Genomic DNA, 17051 nt, shown 5'->3' on the forward strand with positions numbered 1-17051 from the left:
CCCTCAGAAGGGACCAGGAGGACCTGGAAGGCCCGTAAGGCAGGCAAGGGGCAAGGGTCGCCCGCTGAATCCGGATGGCAGAGACTAGCTGCGTCCGGGCGGTAGCGCGGAGGGGCTGGGAGGAGCGCTGCGCCAGGGCGGAGTCCAGAGGACTCTGGACCTTTCCCCGACCCCCTCCCGCCAGCCCCGAGCTGCCCCGCCCCCGGCACGCAAGCCCCGCCCCGGAGGCCCGGCTCGGTCCCAGGGATGCGGCTGGCTGCGCTCACTCCCCAGCTGGGGCCCGGGGAGCCGCCGGACGGAGAGGCTCCCGCCCGCCCCGAACCGTAGCCTCCGCATGGAGGGGCCGCTCACTGTGCCACCCGGGTTGGGGCCGCTGCAGGGAGGCGGAGCCGCCGCTGTTCCGGAGCTGGGAACCCGGCAACACCCGGGACACGAGACGGCGGCGCAGCGGTGCAGCGCCCGCCTGCTGCAGGCCGGCTGCGAGCCCGAGAGGTGACGCCCGGGGCAGGGCGCGCGGGGCGCATCCGGGGCGGGCGCGGCGGCGGCTCGGGGTACCTGGCGGCGCTGTGGGGGAGGGCAGGGGCAGACCCCACCCTCCTGGCCCTCTTACCGCCTCTACCTCTAACTTCCTGAAAACGGGCTCAGACGCCGAGCACCCTGCTTCGGTTGGGGCATGCAGGCGGGCACTGTGAAAAGGGTTCGGTGTTGCGTTGCACCGGGGAGTAAATCGAAAAAAAGAAAGAAAAAAAAAGCTCCCTAAAATCTTAGCCCTGGATCAGACCTCCGAATACACACCCGACGACACCTGGCCCAAGTGGCTTCGACTACAGCGGTCCAAACAGTGCTTGTTGAGAACCTGTCCAGCTTTGCTTACTCCTCCTTAGCTTGTTTCCGCTTAGAGTCTTCTTGTTGGCAGGTGTAGGTGTCCAGATGGATGGCCTTCTCAGAGCCTGGTGAGGACACTGTCCCCTCCTCACTCCTCACTGAGGTCTGATGCGGCTGCCGGTGCAGCTCACATCAGGATCGCTCCTAAGATTCAGGACCCGCTCCTGCCCTTAGTCTGCTGGGGTCTGTAAGGGTCATTGGAGGAAGAGTGGGAGTGTTGAGCTGGGCCCCAGGGGACTGGCTGAAAAGGAGACAGTAGCTAATCTCTGGATTGTATCACAGCTTGAAATGCAGTCCCACTGTCCTTCCGGTCCAGAGGATTTGGACTTCTTTCTCTGCCCCATCTGTTGGTGCTCAGCAGCTTGGGGAGGTGACCGGGTAGGGGGGGGGGGGGGCGGGCGGGGGGGGGGGGCGAGTCTGGGGGAATTAGCCCTGCAGCTCTATCCAGGGCCTGGCTGATTAAGTAAGAACTTCTAACCGCTTAGGGGTGCTGGGTAAAGCCTGGCCCCTCCTGCCCCATAGGCTGCCTCTCGAGGTTTGGGCAACCCCATCCTTCCTCCTATCCTAGAAATCTAACTACTGGGGCGATACAGAGAGGCCACAGGATGTGAGGGAGTGGGCTGGAGCGCCTGGGGCTTGATGGAGGCTGTGACTTTGACTAGAGCAGGTATTGAAAAGTATATCAGAGCTCAGACCAGGCCCACCTGGGAGCATCTCTTCTCTGCACCTAGGGCCATCCCCCCCCCCCCCCCCCCCCACACACACACACCAGGCTCCAAAGAGCCTGTGTAAAACCTGAGCCCCAGGCAGGTGGTGTAATGAGATTCAAAACCTGCTGGCTAGACCTCCATCTGCTGCCACTGGCTGAGAGCTGTGGGAAGAGGACGAGAAGCCCTGGGTTTGAGGTCAGAGTGATTGCTCTCTGGCTTGTTTTTGGGCTAGCCATGTCTCCTGTCCCAGCTTAACAATGCCAGTGTTGTTATTGCCCCCACCCCCTGCAACTCACCCTAAAATGTTTTGAAATCTTGCCCATTCAAACAGCCCAGGCCAGATAAAGACCTCAGGGCTGCCTGCATGGACCTTGGTGCCCGGCTAGGACACCAGTGCCTCCCCCCACCCTGAGGAAAGGACTGGAAGGGGTTTAGGCTTGCTCTCCGGCCCTGCTGCCTTCACAGCTGCTAGGTGGGGAGCCTCAGGGGACCAACAGCCCGTCCTTGGCTGAGGAGGCCCTCTGGTTGCCTGGTGTCTCCTCCCCGTGGAGGAAGCAGCTAGGGGAGATCAGGAAGCGGGAGGGGGGGGGAGGTGGATTAACAGTCTCTGGAAAAGGACAGCCTAACCCAGGGCTGAGCCCAGCAGCTTAGAGTAATGAGGAGCCCTGACACAGGTCAAAGCAGGAGGGGGTGTGGGGCGACAGGAGGAGGGGAGGAGGGCTGTGAGGTCTGTTGTCACCAGGAAAGGGACCCTCCTCACAACTCAGTCTAGCAGCCTCCTCCCCTGTGTCCGAGCTGTAGATTGGGGCACATGTCACTAGAGATGGCAGAGCCCAGCTGCTATCCTGGACTCCAGCCTGGTGGAACCCTAAACACAGTACCCTAGCCATTTCTGACCCATGCTGTAGGGGATAATGACCCAGAGCAGGTTCCCTAGAAACCCGGAGAGATCCCATGGACAGCCTGTGCTCTCGGCCTGCATTGCCATGACCCAGGCTGCCATTACTCCGAAGGGCCAGGGTGCTTTCTTTGCCTGGTCTCACTACTCTGCTTCCAGGTGACCAGTCACAGGTCCTAGTGCTGGTCCCCTCAGGGTAACCCCCTTCCCCACAAGGCACATGTCTTCTAGATGAGTTTATAAGAGCTGAGAAATCTGGAGTGCTCCCAGGGCGTCCATGGCAAAGCCTCAGCAGAGAACCCCAGCAGGCGGGCTTTCTTCCTGCCAATGCCAGAGGACCTTCAGAGGCCCCCAACAGGAACTCTCCTTGGGGCTCCACTGGGGGGGAGGGTCTGTGATGTTCCAGTCCTTCACAGGAAGAGGAAGGAGGACGCTGCGGAAATCTGTGAACTCCTCCAGCACTCCCAGCCTCGTCGCCCTAGCTCTGTGGGAGGCCTCCCCTCGCCTCTGCACACAGATGGAACAGTCTGTTTTCCTGGTAGGGTCCCGGGTGGCATCTCTGGGGGACTCCCCTGGGCCTGGCTGCCACCACACTGCGGAGAGGTAAACAAACCCAGACTCCCAGAGTTGGGGAGGAATGGGGAGAGCAGTACAGCCACCTTGCCAGGGAGAGGACTGTGTCCCTGCCCAGCCTTTCTCTCACCTCACCAAGAAGTGAGCTGTGGGGACCACAGGAGGAGAAGGGAGGAACCGGGCAGTTTGGGTGGGGGACTCTACTCTCTAGCTGTGCTCAGGAAGTAGCATTAGCAATTCTGGTCACCTAACAGGGGAAGGTCTTCCCGCTGCCACACCATCTCCCCCCATGTGAATCAGTTTGCTCCCGAATCTTTCGGCCCCTAAGTAGGAATCTGGATCTTACTGGACCCATAGGACCTCCACACTTCTGCTTTGGCTAATTCTCAAAACTCCTCTAGCCTTTGTCCCAATTTGTATGCATCCTTACCTGCCTAAGCCAGGCCTGTGATCCTCTCCCTTCTTCCCCCCACACTGTCCTCCCAAATGAAAAGGAACTTCTCCCTCTGGTATCCTTACCACTTTCTGAGCTGGGGACAGGGATGTCAGACTGACACTTTGGACAGGAGTCAGAGGCAGTAACCCCCCACCTCTTTGCTTTCTGAACTGTAGGTTTTGCATCTGTAAAGTGGGGATACCTAATAATTGGCAATTTAATAGATTGTAGAGTGAATGTGCTCACTTATGAAAAATGCCATGTCAACTGCAGAGGGCCTCAAGGCCTCCCAAAGATCACAGAGTGTCATTGTTAAGAATGCCCTCCCTCTAGGAATGATGATGATGATGTCGGGATTGGGGAAGGTGGGATTGGGGAAGGTGGGGCGGGCTACACATTTGAGGGAAGGTACAACCTCAAACTCCTCTGTGTTGGGGAGCTGTTGGCCCAGACAGGACCCCGGACTCCTGGTCACAGTTTGGGCCTTAGTCTTGGGAAATCCAAACCGTGTTAGAGGTACCTGGGGGTGTGGAGTAGGGCGAGGGGAGACCCATGACGGTGGAGGCCAGGTGAACGGGGGTGGGCCAGGCAGCGAGCGAGCGAGCCTGGGGGCGCGCTGCAGGGGGCCTAGGAGGCGGGGCCAGGCGCGGCGGAGGGGGCGTGTCCGGGTTTGGCTCGTGGCTGGGGCGCCCCCCCCCCCCCCGCACCCCTTCCCGATTCGCATCCGCTACCCCAGCCCAGGTCGTTTGTGAGTGTGCGCGCGCTGGGCTGGGCTGGGCTCCGCGGGGCCCTTTGTGCGGTAGAGCGGCGCGGGGCGGAGGCGGCGGACTCCCGGGGGAGGGGCGGGAGGAGAGGGCGGCGCCCGGGGCCAGCCCGGCTGCCGCAGCCCCCGCCCCCGGCCGGCCCGGCCCGCGGTAGCGGCTTGGCCTCGGCGTCAGCAGCCGCGGGAGCAGCGGCGGGGCGGCCCGCGCGGGTGTTTATGTCGGGCCGCGGTGTTCCCCAGCAGCATGGCGGATTACCTGATCAGCGGCGGCACCGGCTACGTGCCCGAGGATGGGCTCACCGCGCAGCAGCTCTTCGCCAACGCCGACGGCCTCACCTACAAGTAAGCGCGGGGGGCCTCGGCCCCACCGGAGTGCGGGGACGGACGAACGCGCCGCGATCCCCGGGCTCGGGCCCTGCACGTGCGCTGCCCCTGCGGTGGCTGCCGCGTTCCCGGCGGCTCGGAGCGACTCGGGCGTGGAGCCGGGGGGGGGGGGGGGGGGTGCTGAGTAAGGGAAGGAAGGCGGCCAGTGCCGAGTGGAGACGGACGTGGCACCGCGACATCGCGGCCCTAGGTGCCGTGCCCCGTTTCTGGGTGGATCCGGGTCCGGCCTTGCCCCTCCCCATCTCATGGGCATCTAGGCTGCTCGGAGGGGCCTCGGGGTGTGTGGGAACAGGAGATGGAGGAGTTATGGAGACTTTCCCCAGACCTTGGTGCAGGACAGCCTCTCACTCAGGCGGAAGGCGGAGAGGGCCTGCAGCCCAAGTCAGACAGCTGCTTGGGTGTTGCCCCCAGGAGAGGCCCCGCTGGACAGTTGGGATGTCTCCCTTTTCCCACCGTCTAGTCCTCTTTACACGGTGCCTCTGTCGGCCCACAGGTGAGCACTAGTGCCCCCCTGGGAATGAGTAGTCTGTGACTGCCACCCCCAAGGCCACCCCACATGGGATTTTGGAGGAGATCAAGACCTTTCTCTCTGCCGCTGGCTTTAGTTGGCTTTTCTGTGGGCCCTGGGCCAGTTGTCCTGCGGGCTGCAGGCCTGGCACTAGCTCTCCTTCTGGCTGCAGGACTGTGTCCATGCCAGGAAGGAGCATCAGAAGCTTGGGGCTGAGGCGGAGTGGGGATGCTGCTGGCCAGCCAAGAGCACCCCTGCCCAGTCTCCTGCCAGTCCCTGCCCTTGCCTGTAAGCGCTTCTGCTGGGCAGGCAGTTTCCCTAGACACCAGGTGTCTCCTGCCTGCCCGTAGCTGGGATGTGGGCCAGGTGAGGGGTGCGTATATACCTAGGACATGTCAAGGGGCCCTGACTCTTGCATTTCTTCTCCAGCCTGAAAGTGAGCCACAGAGCCTCTTCGCTATTCAGCAAGAAGGGCTGCCGTGGCTCAGAGGCAGTTAAGATTCTCTTCCTTTGGCAGTCTTTTTAATTTAACAAAAATTATTCATTTCAGAGAGGAAGGGAAAGGGAGAGCAATAGAAACATCAATGATGAGAGAATCTCATTGAAGAGCTGCCTCCTGCACACCCCCTACTGGGGATAGAGCCGGCAACCCAGGCATGTGCCCTTGACAGGAATTGAACCCAGGACCCTTCACACGTCAGGCCGACACTCTATCCACTGAGCCAACCCGGCTAGGGCTCTTTGGCAGTCTTTGATGGGGGGGGGGGGGGGAGAGTATCCCTTTGATATATTTTTCACTAGAGTCTGCCAAGGACACTCCCTAGGGATATTGCTCTGTGTTGCTCTTGGCCTTGGGCAGGTTAAAGACCCCACCCCTCCCATTCACCCTGTTGCTTTTCCTTCCTGTGCTCAGGTGCCAGCTGCTTTCCTTAGTCAAGTTGGGAGTGTTCCTGAAGTGTGGGGGGACTGAGCCATCGGGGCCCGTGGGCTGTGTACTGTGCTTTGCCATACTTGTGCAGGCCTGTGCCCCCTTCTGGGGTTTGCTGTGACCATGGCCCACTCGTGTTTTACAGCTGCCACGATTTGGCTGGGGCCTCAGGGTTCTGGTCCTAACCGGAAGGCCCCCTCCTCCCCTCTCCCATCGCAGGCCCTGCCTGTTGGTTGCTTCAGTCAGAAGATGCACTGCTCATGCTCAACCCCCTGGGGTCCCTCGAGCTGTTCTGAAACCTGTGTGACTGAGCAGCCTGACACTTGGCTGTGTGCAGCCTGTCCTGTGCTGTGTGGTGTTCATGTCATGCTGCACTTCTAAATTGTTCTCAGGCCCAGCCGGTGTGGCTCAATGGTTGAGCGTCGACCTATGAACCAGGAGGTCACGGTTCAATTCCCGGTCAGGGCACATGCAGGCTTGATCCCCAGTGTGGGGCATACAGGAGGCAGCTGATCAATGATTCTCTCTCATCATTGATGTTTCTATCTCTCTTTCTCCCTCTCCCTTCCTCTCTGAAATAAATAAAAATCTATTTAAAATAAATAAATAAATTGTTCTCAGGTTCGTGCCCTGTGGTCTCCCTCTGTTAAGATTGAGACGCTTTCAAGGGCAGGCCATGTTATCTGCCTTGTGTGGCCTTATGGGAACTTTTATGTTCCTTGGTGAACTCTGAACCCTGGAGGCAACAGACATCTTGAGCAACTGCCTTGGTGGTACCCCAGGTCCATAGACCTTCCACTGCCTTTGTTTGTAGCTCTCAAAGCTGAAATCAGCAAGATCCGAGTGGCGGGCACAAGAGTGGTTCAGCCCTGAAGGGACACAGGCACCAGAGGGCTCCAGTCTCTGCCCCTCTCCCTACCCCATGCTGCTTCCCCCGGCATGGCGGGCCCGGCCCCTTTTAAGTACCCCTTCTCATCCAGTAACACTCACTTTTCTCTCCTCATAGCGACTTCCTGATCCTCCCGGGATTCATAGACTTCATAGCTGATGAGGTGGTGAGTACCTCTTCTGCTGACCCCGGGGAGAGAGGCTGTGCATGTGGCGGGAGAGGCTGATTTCTCGCTCAAGGGCAGGAACAGAAGAGACTTTTCTTGGGAATGTGGGGCGATCGCCTGTGTTGCTGCCAGAGAAGCTGACACAGTGCAGTGGGTTGTGCTTAATGGGGCGGAGGCAGCTGCAGGGATTCAGCGGTATCCTGAGTGGTGGGCCTGGCCCAGAGCCAGAGGGCTCTGTGTCACTGACAGAGCCTGCCATGAGGTTCACAAGGGAAGGGGGTGGGCGTGCATGTGGCTGCCTTTTTACTGCAAACTGGAAGGATTGGGTTTTTGTCTGAAATGCTGAGTGGGGACATGATAGAAGCCAGTAAAATTATGCAGACTTTGAATGACATGGACAGACTTGTTCACAGATCCAGATATACAAGAATTGGCAAGAGGGTTTAAAGAAGTTAGATTTTTGACAAATACAAGGAAACACAGTGCCTTGCTTGCCTGAGGGGCTCAGCTGTAAGCCAAGTGAATGAGCAATATTCTTTACCTAATTAACATACGATGAACTCACAGAATCTAGGGGTGTCGTGCTGATAGAAGTAAGTCATTTCACGGAAAAGTTAGATTATTTGCTTGGCTGGCGTGGCTCAGTGGTTGAGCGTCAACCTATGAACCAAGAGGTCATGGTTTGATTCCTGGTCAAGGCACGTGCCCAGGTTGGGGGCTCAATCCCCAGTGTGGGGCGTGCTGGAGGCAGCCTGTCAATGGTTCTCTCCCATCATTGATATTTCTATCTCTCCTTTCCTCTCTGATATCAATTAAAAAATATTTTTTAAAAGTTAGATTATTTTAAGATGAATTTATAGATACTAAAAAACATTCCTCTTGTCGCTGTTATCAGTGATATTTACTGAGGTCTGATTCTCATGAAAGGCCAGAGGGCCTACGTGTGCCTGGATCACTTGACCCTGGGGAAGTGTTGGCCCAGCCTGTGTAGCCAGTGCTGACCCAGACAGATTTTTAGGGGGAAATTGGAGCTATTCTGGATATTTGCCTTATGACAGCAACAAGGGAGCCTTCATGGTTCAGCTGTTCAGTTTAACAAAGTTTACCAAGCACCCTGGCTTTGTGCCAGACCCTGGGTAGGATGCTAGGAAGAGGGGGACCGAAAAGATACCTCCCGCCCATCAAGGGTCTCTGTCCTGTGGCCTCTGTCGGGAAGGCTGTGGCTCTTTGGTGGTGTGATGGGAGAGGAGAAGGAGGAGTTCTCTAGTCTATGGGTCCAGGGTTCTTAACCGGGGTCTATGGATGGACTTCGGGAGCCTGTGCATCTCCAAAAACTATATACCAAAGTCTGTGTCTGAGTGTTTGGGGTCTAGGATCCATAGCTGTTGGCCCAACCTCATGATCTGGCCCTACCTATCGTTCGTGGCGGGTACCTCTCAGATCTATACCTGCAGCCCTGACCCTCCCTTGAGCTGCAGTCCCGCAGTCTTCTACTTTCCTGGATGCCTAAAGACTCCTCCCCCCTCCCAGTCTCCAGCACCCCCTGCCTGGACCTGCCAGCAGTCTCCTTGCTGGTCCCCTTGCCTCAGGATTTGTCACCTAGAATCCATTCTCCACATTGGAGCCTGAATGACCTCTTTAAAATAAGTCAGATGGCGCCTCTCTTCTGCTTGTGACCCCGGCAGTGGCTTTTTGTCTCAGACTCTAATCTAAGCTGTCCCTGGCGTTCAAGGCTACACTTCCTTGTCCCTGCCAGCCACCTGCCTCTCTCACTTCCCTCTACTCCACTTGCCATTTTCTCTCTTAAGTGCATCTCAGGAAGACTTGGAATCAGAGGCTGGAACCATAGTCCCTCAGACTTCGACTGGCTGCTACTTGTCATCTCCTAAGAAAGAGGCTTTCCTGACCATCACACCCCTCTTCCCGGGGTCACTTTTCCTCTTGCTTTTCTTTGGAGCCTTCATCCTGACTGAGACCATTTTGTGCATGTGTTTCGTGCTTGTCTTATACTTCCACGTGGAGTTTAAACCATGGGAGAGAAAGCAGGGGCCTCGTCTGCCTTGTTCACTGCTATCTTCCCAGGCCCTTCCTGGTGCTGGGTACACGTAGGAGCTCTGTGAATGTTTGCTGAGCGAATGATAACACTCTTCACATGGACTGTGCCTTCATCCTCAGGACCTGACTTCAGCTCTGACTCGGAAGATCACGCTGAAGACGCCACTCATCTCCTCCCCCATGGACACTGTGACAGAGGCTGACATGGCCATCGCTATGGCTGTGAGTTGGGCACCTGGGTTGGGAGTCCAGGGTGGAGGGGACGGAATAGGGTGGGCTGGCATCAGGAGGAATTGGAATCAGAGGTGGGGTTTTCAGAGTGAGCGGGGTGGGCCCTGGGCTCTGACTTCGCTTCCCTCCCACCGCAGCTAATGGGCGGTATTGGTTTCATTCACCACAACTGCACGCCAGAGTTCCAGGCCAATGAGGTGCGGAAGGTGAAGGCAAGTACCAGGCCTCTCCCCGGAATGAAAATGCCACCGGGCGGCCCCCAACTCCCTTGCCAGCCCCAAGGCTGGTGCATCCCCTAGTTGATTGCTATGGGGTCTTGTCTGCCCTTGTCCACAATGGGGGCACAGGGCCCAGCCCTCATTTCCCAGTGGCCCCTCACCCCACTCAGGGCCCTGGCCAGGACACCCTCTCCCCCCTTGACCAGGCTGGACACCACCTCAGGCTTTCTTCCAGCCTTTCCTTTCCCCCGTTTCTACCCACAGAAATTTGAACAGGGTTTTATCACGGACCCTGTGGTGCTGAACCCCTCGCACACCGTGGGCGACGTGCTGGAGGCCAAGATTCGGCATGGCTTCTCTGGCATCCCCATCACGGAGACAGGCACCATGGGTAGCAAGCTGGTGGGCATTGTCACCTCCCGAGACATCGACTTCCTCGCAGAGAAGGACCACACCATCTTCCTCAGTGAGGTACCTGTAGGGCAGGGACCGCGTGGCTGGGGCAGAGAGAGGGCCCCAAGGTGTCTGTGACAGGGACCAGAGGGAGGTCTGGCTCCCTTCTCTCTCACCTGCCAACCTGCAGGCAAATGTTCCTGGCCCCACAGGTGATGACACCGCGGAATGAGCTGGTGGTGGCTCCAGCAGGTGTGACATTGAAAGAGGCAAATGAGATCCTGCAGCGCAGCAAGAAAGGTAACCAGGGAGTAGGCAGAACACTCAAGACCCACCCCCAGCCTGGCTTCCTGCACCCCAGCTCCCCGTGTTCCTTCACAGCCCTGCAGGTGGTCCCAGCAAGCAGACTGGGCCTTGGGGAAGGTTTGAATGACCCCAGGCTGGAGCTTGATTCCTGAGGTCTTTTTCTTGGCTTAGGAAAGCCTGCCCCTTGTTCAGCATCTTCAGAGTTTCCCCAAAAAAGTAGTCCTGAGAAACGTTCATCATGAAGAAAGGGCTCTGTGGTCTTATAAGTCTGAACAATGCTCTTTTCTATATTCCCTATCAATGCATAACAGATTGTACATTAGCTTATGAAAGGCTCTGAGAAGTCCTGAAATTAGATTTTTTTGACATTGGAATGGTTGACATAATATTCATTAGGTCCCTATGGGAGACACTGGGACATGCTTCCCTGGCCCACACTGGGTTGTTCTCTGGGGGTGGGATTGTACAGGGCACATGTTTCTCCTGCAGGACAGCATCACGTATGTGCCCTGGCTAGGAGTTTTTGACCACTGTGGCCTGTGGCCCAGCAGGTGAACGGCCGCCAGTGCTCAGGGGCTGCCCACCCCAGCCTGGCCAGGCCACAGGGCAGGAAGTGCTCCAGGAACCCACTTGGCTTCAAGATTTTTTCGCTTCCTGTTCCTTGGGAAGAGGTCCAGGTCCCTAGGAGGGCTTCCTGGGTGGTGCTGTCACCTAGTGGCTGGTTTGGGTATTTCAGTGGAACCTCTGGCGTGGTCCACCCCACTCCCAAGAGGACTCCAGAGGCGGCTCCTTCATCTCACCTCTGCATTCCTCCTCAGGGAAGCTGCCCATTGTCAATGATTGCGACGAGCTAGTGGCCATCATTGCCCGCACCGACCTGAAGAAGAACCGGGACTACCCTCTAGCCTCCAAGGATTCCCACAAGCAGCTGCTGTGTGGGGCAGCTGTGGGCACCCGCGAGGACGACAAATACCGCTTGGACCTGCTCACCCAGGCGGGCGCCGATGTGATAGTGCTGGTACAGGCACCCCCTGGGAGCAGCGGGGTTCAGTACAGTAGAGGCTTAGGGAGATCCAGGTTCGCCTCTGATTAAGCTTGTAGCCACAACTAGGAGGGTCAGTGGTACTCTGACGGCTGAGACCAACTGTGGGCCCCTCTGAGGGCCTCTGGGCGACCCACAAGTTGACCTGATGGTTATAGCTCACGTTCATGGGGAACCTCCCACTTGTCAGGCCCTGCTCTAAGACCTCTGTGTCTAATTCAGCCTTCCCAACAGCCCCCTGAGGTACAATTACCACACCCCTTGTCAGATGAAGAGAGGGAGGCTGAGGAGGTTAAGTTCTTTCTTCGTTTGGTGAGTGAGTTGTGGGAACAGGATAGGCCCCAGTCCATCAGTGCGTGTGAAAGGGCTGTGTCTGCTCTGAAACTGTACATTAATGGTCTTAGCTTTCGGAGGAAAGCAGGCTCTTTTGAGAATCAGCTGAGAGCTGGCAGATAGCTTCCCAGAAAACAAACAACAAACAAACAAACAAACAAACACATTCTCACAGCATTTTTGTACAATTTTAGGAGTTTGTCCACTCAAGAGCCCCCTCTCCCAGGGGGGACCCTCAGCCATCATAGCCTAAGCTGCCCTCTTCCCCTCCTCTCAGGACTCATCCCAAGGGAACTCTGAGTATCAGATTGCCATGGTGCACTATATCAAGAAGAAGTACCCCCACCTCCAGCTGATTGGGGGGAATGGTGAGTGTAGAGCCCCCTATCACCCCCGGCCCTTGCCCCCTCACCATGTAATTTCCTGTCCTTCGGCATCCCAAGGTGATGGCGTATCTACATGGGAGCCTGGGGGCTGAGTGAATGGGCTTTGATCACTGTAGGTGGGGGTGGGGCTGACTGGGATCTCTGGGCAGGGTGGGGGCATCCCATCCTCATACTATTCCTCTTTCCCTGCCACTCCCCGCCTTCCCCCAGTGGTGACAGCAGCTCAGGCCAAGAATCTGATTGATGCTGGTGTGGACGGGCTACGTGTGGGCATGGGCTGTGGCTCCATCTGCATCACCCAAGAAGGTGGGTATCAGTAGAAGAGTGACTGCCACTTAGAGCACCCCACTGGCCCTCCATAGGCCCTGGGGCCTCACTCTTGTCCCATGGGTACATGCTGAGTGCTTGCTCTCCCAGGCTCCTTCCTGGAATGGTGGGTTCAGGGGTGACCCAGGCTCAGACTCTGCCTGTCTGGCTCAGTGACTTGTGGGGAGGCAGGTATTAAGATGAGGTTACTGAGAGTTTTAGGTGTGTGCCAGCCTGCTTCTCAGATTCTGGTCAAGGAGACCCAAGCTAGAGGCCCAGGGCTGGTGTGACTACTTCTCTAGCTGGTGCTTATGGGAAGCTGGCTCACAGTTTGGATTAGCTTCGTGGCGCGGCAGATACCTAAGACAGGGAGATGGCGTGTCCTTAAATGCCTAAGGATGTATACTTGATCACCGTGTGGTGCTAGCGAGGGACGGGGTTCCACGCAGCCACAAAGCCCTTTTGCAGGGTAGATCCCCAAACATGAAGAGGAGGAGAGCGGGACCCTGACCATGTGTCCCCGTGTGGTTGCGGGGTGTTCCCTGGAGGCTGGTGTCTGACTGGTGGGTCCTTGCTTGGCCTGAGGGGATGGACTGGCCCCTCTAGTGAGGGTCATTTCTCCAGAACACTGAGTGATCAATTTGGGCTTTTCTGCTCAAAACATCTCCCTTTCTGGTCTTCAGAGCCCCTGCTTTTAAGTTTCTACGCTTCACTTTAGCTGACCACTGCGGTGAACCGTGGGCCTTCCATTCAGTCACTTAACAAATATTGAGTACCTATGTGCCAGGCATTGTTCTAAAACTTGGGATGCAATAGGGATGAAACAAAAGACCCCTGGAGAAGGCCTCTCCCCTGCTTTATCAGGTCTTGCATCCATCCCCACATACGTGCTGGTTTCTTATCATTCCCATTTGGAACCTCACACTTAAGGACCTTGGACAATTAAACAAATGCTAGGCAATATCCCGAAGGAGGTCATGATTACCCTAGCAACAGGCTTTGCAAATGAAGCCTCGAAGGGGAACTTGTATATGGAGAGAGGTGAGGCTGGGGGCCACCAGGCCGGGGGCCACCAGGCCTGAGTGCGCCAGTGTAGGGGGTGTAATACTCTGAGGGCCAGTACTGACCCCTCTCCTATCAGAATGCCCCATAGTGCTGTCATGGATGGGGTGGTCTGGGTATTTGGAGTGACAATCACCCTAGTGTTATTTGCTGCCACCCATCTGTCCCTCAGAAACATCATCGAGGCCTGTCCCTTTTCCTGAGAGGAGGTGGGGCATGAGGAGAAAGGGTCCGGTCTCTGGCCCCTCTGTTGTGGTGACATCTCTGTTTTGCGTCCCCTCCCACAGTGATGGCCTGTGGTCGGCCTCAGGGCACTGCCGTGTACAAGGTGGCTGAGTATGCCCGGCGCTTTGGGGTGCCAGTCATAGCTGATGGTGGCATCCAGACTGTGGGGCAGGTGGTCAAGGCCCTGGCCCTGGGAGCATCCACAGGTAAGGGGGTCTGCTGGGGATTGGGCAGGCCTGAGAGGGGCTGGGAGCTGGGCTGGGGCAATAGGAGGGTTATGGGCTAGAGGCACTGACCCTGCCCCCCCCCCCCCCCCCCCCCGCAGTGATGATGGGCTCCCTGCTGGCCGCCACCACCGAGGCCCCTGGCGAGTACTTCTTCTCCGATGGGGTGAGGCTCAAGAAGTACCGGGGCATGGGCTCCTTGGATGCCATGGAGAAGAGTAGCAGCAGCCAGAAACGATACTTCAGGTGCCCTGCCCCTGAGCCCTGGTCCCAGGCAGATCAGCCCACAACCCTTCAAGGGTCTGCACATGCCTTTGACTTCCCAAATAGCACCGAATCTCCATATTATATTTCTGGAAACTGAGTCACAGGGTACAAGTAGCAGACCTCCTGACTCGGAATCCATGCTTGCTTATGTTTTAGCCCAGGGTGTGGCGGCTTTGGGGGTTCTTCTGTTGGTGCCCTTGAGAGATGGGGTGAGGTCCCCTGAGCCATGGGCTGTCTGGCTCAGTCTCCCTGCCCTCCCTACAGCGAGGGGGATAAGGTGAAGATCCCACAGGGCGTATCAGGTTCCATCCAGGACAAAGGCTCCATTCAGAAGTTCGTGCCCTACCTCATAGCAGGGATCCAGCATGGCTGCCAGGATATTGGTGCCCGGAGCCTCTCTGTCCTGCGGTGAGTGCTGTGACTGGGGGCAGGGGGTGGCAGGTGGGTGGCACCTGGGAGGCTCTTGGCTCCCTCACCCCTGCTCCTTTCTCTCCCTCCCTCTCCGTGTCCCCCTCCCCCCTCTTCCCTTGGTGCCCTGACCTGCTCCAACCACCTGCCTGCAGGTCCATGATGTACTCAGGAGAGCTCAAGTTTGAGAAGCGGACCATGTCGGCTCAGATCGAGGGTGGTGTCCACGGCCTGCACTCGTAAGTCTGGTGGCCTCCCTGCCCCAGCTGGCTGGCACCGGGTCGGGCAGGTGGGACCGTGGTTCAGAGGCTGAGCTGAGGTTCCAGGGACCCCATGGACCATCTCCACCAGGGATGGTTACTGCTGCAGGATGTCTCCATCACCCTCTCCTACAGCGCCCAACCCACCCTTGAGCCCTGTCCTGTAGCCCTTAGACGGGCAGGCCCCTCCCCTCTCCTTGGGCAGCTCCTCCTCGGCTCCCATCCCTTGCTTCCTTAGAAGCTGGTGGCTGGTGGCTGGTGGTAGGAGCTGGCAGTGTTGGGCTCTTGCTGGCGGCAGCCCCAGGCAGGCAGGTATAGGCTAGGGACAAGAATCCTCTGGCGGGAGAAGGGCAGAGAGACAGCTGCCAGGGCCAGCGCTGGGGCGACCATGGGTGGGAACAGTGATAGTCAGCAGCAGTAGGAGCAGGCATGTGGCCCCGCCTGGTTGAGAGGGCCTGTCCCCCCAGGCATAGGCGGGCATCTAACCTATGTCTCTTTCTGCCCCATCCTCCCGTAGCTATACCTTTCTGCCGTGTAAGTAACTGCGCTGCCCGGGCAAGCGTAGAGTAGAGCAGGGGCACTTTGGGTGGGACCTGGGCTCGGGTGGGAGGGGGGCACTGCATTGGGGGTGGCACTGGGGTGTAATCATGGGACCTGGACCCCAGGACTAACACCGTGGCGGGGACAGCCAGCAGGGGCCCCTCCCCCAGCAGAACCTGTAGTACAGTGCGATGTCCCTGACCACAGGCCCGAGGCTGTCCGTCTTGGACTGGACCCAGTGGCCACAAGGGGCCTAGGCCACTTGACGTGCAGGGGTGGGGTGGAGACGTGGGCAGCAGAGGTTCAGCTTGGTCAGAGCTTGCTCTGTAGGGATGGGCCATGCCTTCCTGACTCTCTACCCCAGCACTGAGGACGGTCTGCTCAGCTCTGACTGTGGCCTGAAGGAGCATGACTGTCTCTGGGCTTGGGAGGACAGAGGCCCGGGGCCTGCTCTCCCCCCGCCCCCATGGCTGAGAGGCAGGAGCTTCTGCAGTTCACTGCCTCTCTCTCATCTGGGGGCTGCCTGGCACCCCCGGGCCTAGGCAGGGGCATGTGGGAAGGGAGCAGGGTCCACACGCCCACTTTCAGTTCCCCTCTTGCCTTGTCCCCACAGTTACGAGAAGCGGCTGTACTGAGGACGGTGGTGGAAGCAGTGGTGGAGGCCGAGGTGGCAGAGAGGGTACGCCCCGGGGTTCCCCTTTAGGCACAGCCTCCCTCCATAACTGAGTGGTCCACAGATTTGCACTATGGGGCCCAGCTCCTTTCAAGGAAGAGAGGAGGGGCGGCTCTGAGGGTCTGCAGGCCCTTGCTGGGCATCCCCTGCAGAGTCAGGACTGCTCCTGGGGCCCGGCTGCCCTAGGAGCCCCCCCACCGGGTTCCCCCTTCTTCAGCCCCCCCTTCCCCTGAGCCCACCCACCTGGGCTCTCAGGCCTTGCGCCTGCCTCAGGTTTTCTCACTGCAGTCTGCTCCGGCCTGGCTCCCTCCCCTGGGGCAGGTGGCCCCTCCTGGCTTCTCCTGTAGGGTACCTTCCTCCCCACCCCAGAAATGGTGCTCTCCTGGCCCTGCCTCTGGCTCCTTCCTGGGCCACTGCCCTCTCAGCCGTGGGGTACTTCTGGGCTCCCAACCTAGGCCAGAGGGAGGTCTCTGCCCCCTTCCCCTGGCCCTAGGCCACCTGCTCCTCAGGCCGCTCTCTCTTCCCCTGCCCTGGGGAGGAGGCAGCCCATCATTTTTGACTCACCACCATCCCCAGGTGGACCAAGCCTGCCCTCTCCTCTCAGCTGCAGTTGAAGGCTTTAACTTTGCACACTTTGCGTCACAGTTATGTTGTATATTAAATAACCTGAATAAATCAAGAGATTACAATGTCTCTGCTATCCTGTCTTTGTCCCTTGTCCACTGAGCAGTTGACCCCCATCCTGCTGGTGAGCTGGAGCCCAGAGTCCCATCAGAGCCAGGCTCAGGGGGCAGGCCCAGCCTCCCCAGGAAGGTGCTGAGGGCGCTGAGGTACTCCGGGGGTCGGAGGTGGGGGGGCGGGGGGGCGGCGATACAGGTGGGCCATAGTGGGAGGTCTCCCAGACCTGCTGCCAGCTGGCCAGCAGCTTGTGCAGGCAGGCAGTATTACAGAGGGGGTCGTGGAGGCTGTAGAAAACTGGCTT

General features: G+C 58.2%; 1 protein-coding gene across 5 annotated transcripts; it reads left to right on the top strand.

The window, feature by feature from the left end:
- The first annotated feature begins 247 nt into the window (after positions 1–247).
- On the top strand, positions 248–16733 carry IMPDH1 (inosine monophosphate dehydrogenase 1). Of its 5 annotated transcripts, XM_079785725.1 has the most exons (16): positions 248–492; positions 4506–4607; positions 7092–7140; positions 9316–9417; positions 9564–9638; positions 9909–10115; positions 10250–10337; positions 11162–11361; positions 11996–12086; positions 12315–12410; positions 13760–13903; positions 14023–14167; positions 14453–14596; positions 14752–14835; positions 15374–15390; positions 16010–16733. In XM_079785725.1, exons 1-16 carry the CDS (start codon positions 335–337, stop codon positions 16120–16122), a joined length of 1815 nt encoding a protein of 604 aa, XP_079641851.1. In that variant the 5' UTR covers positions 248–334; the 3' UTR covers positions 16123–16733. The 5 variants fall into 5 exon arrangements, with proteins under 5 accessions (XP_079641851.1, XP_079641847.1, XP_079641849.1 ...); XM_079785721.1 differs by lacking the exon at positions 15374–15390 and having other exon boundaries at positions 15985–16733; XM_079785723.1 differs by lacking the exon at positions 15374–15390.
- Positions 16734–17051: the final 318 nt, after the last annotated feature.

This window comes from Cnephaeus nilssonii, assembly GCF_951640355.1.
Source record: "Cnephaeus nilssonii genome assembly, chromosome: 12".
Taxonomy (NCBI): domain Eukaryota; kingdom Metazoa; phylum Chordata; class Mammalia; order Chiroptera; family Vespertilionidae; genus Cnephaeus; species Cnephaeus nilssonii.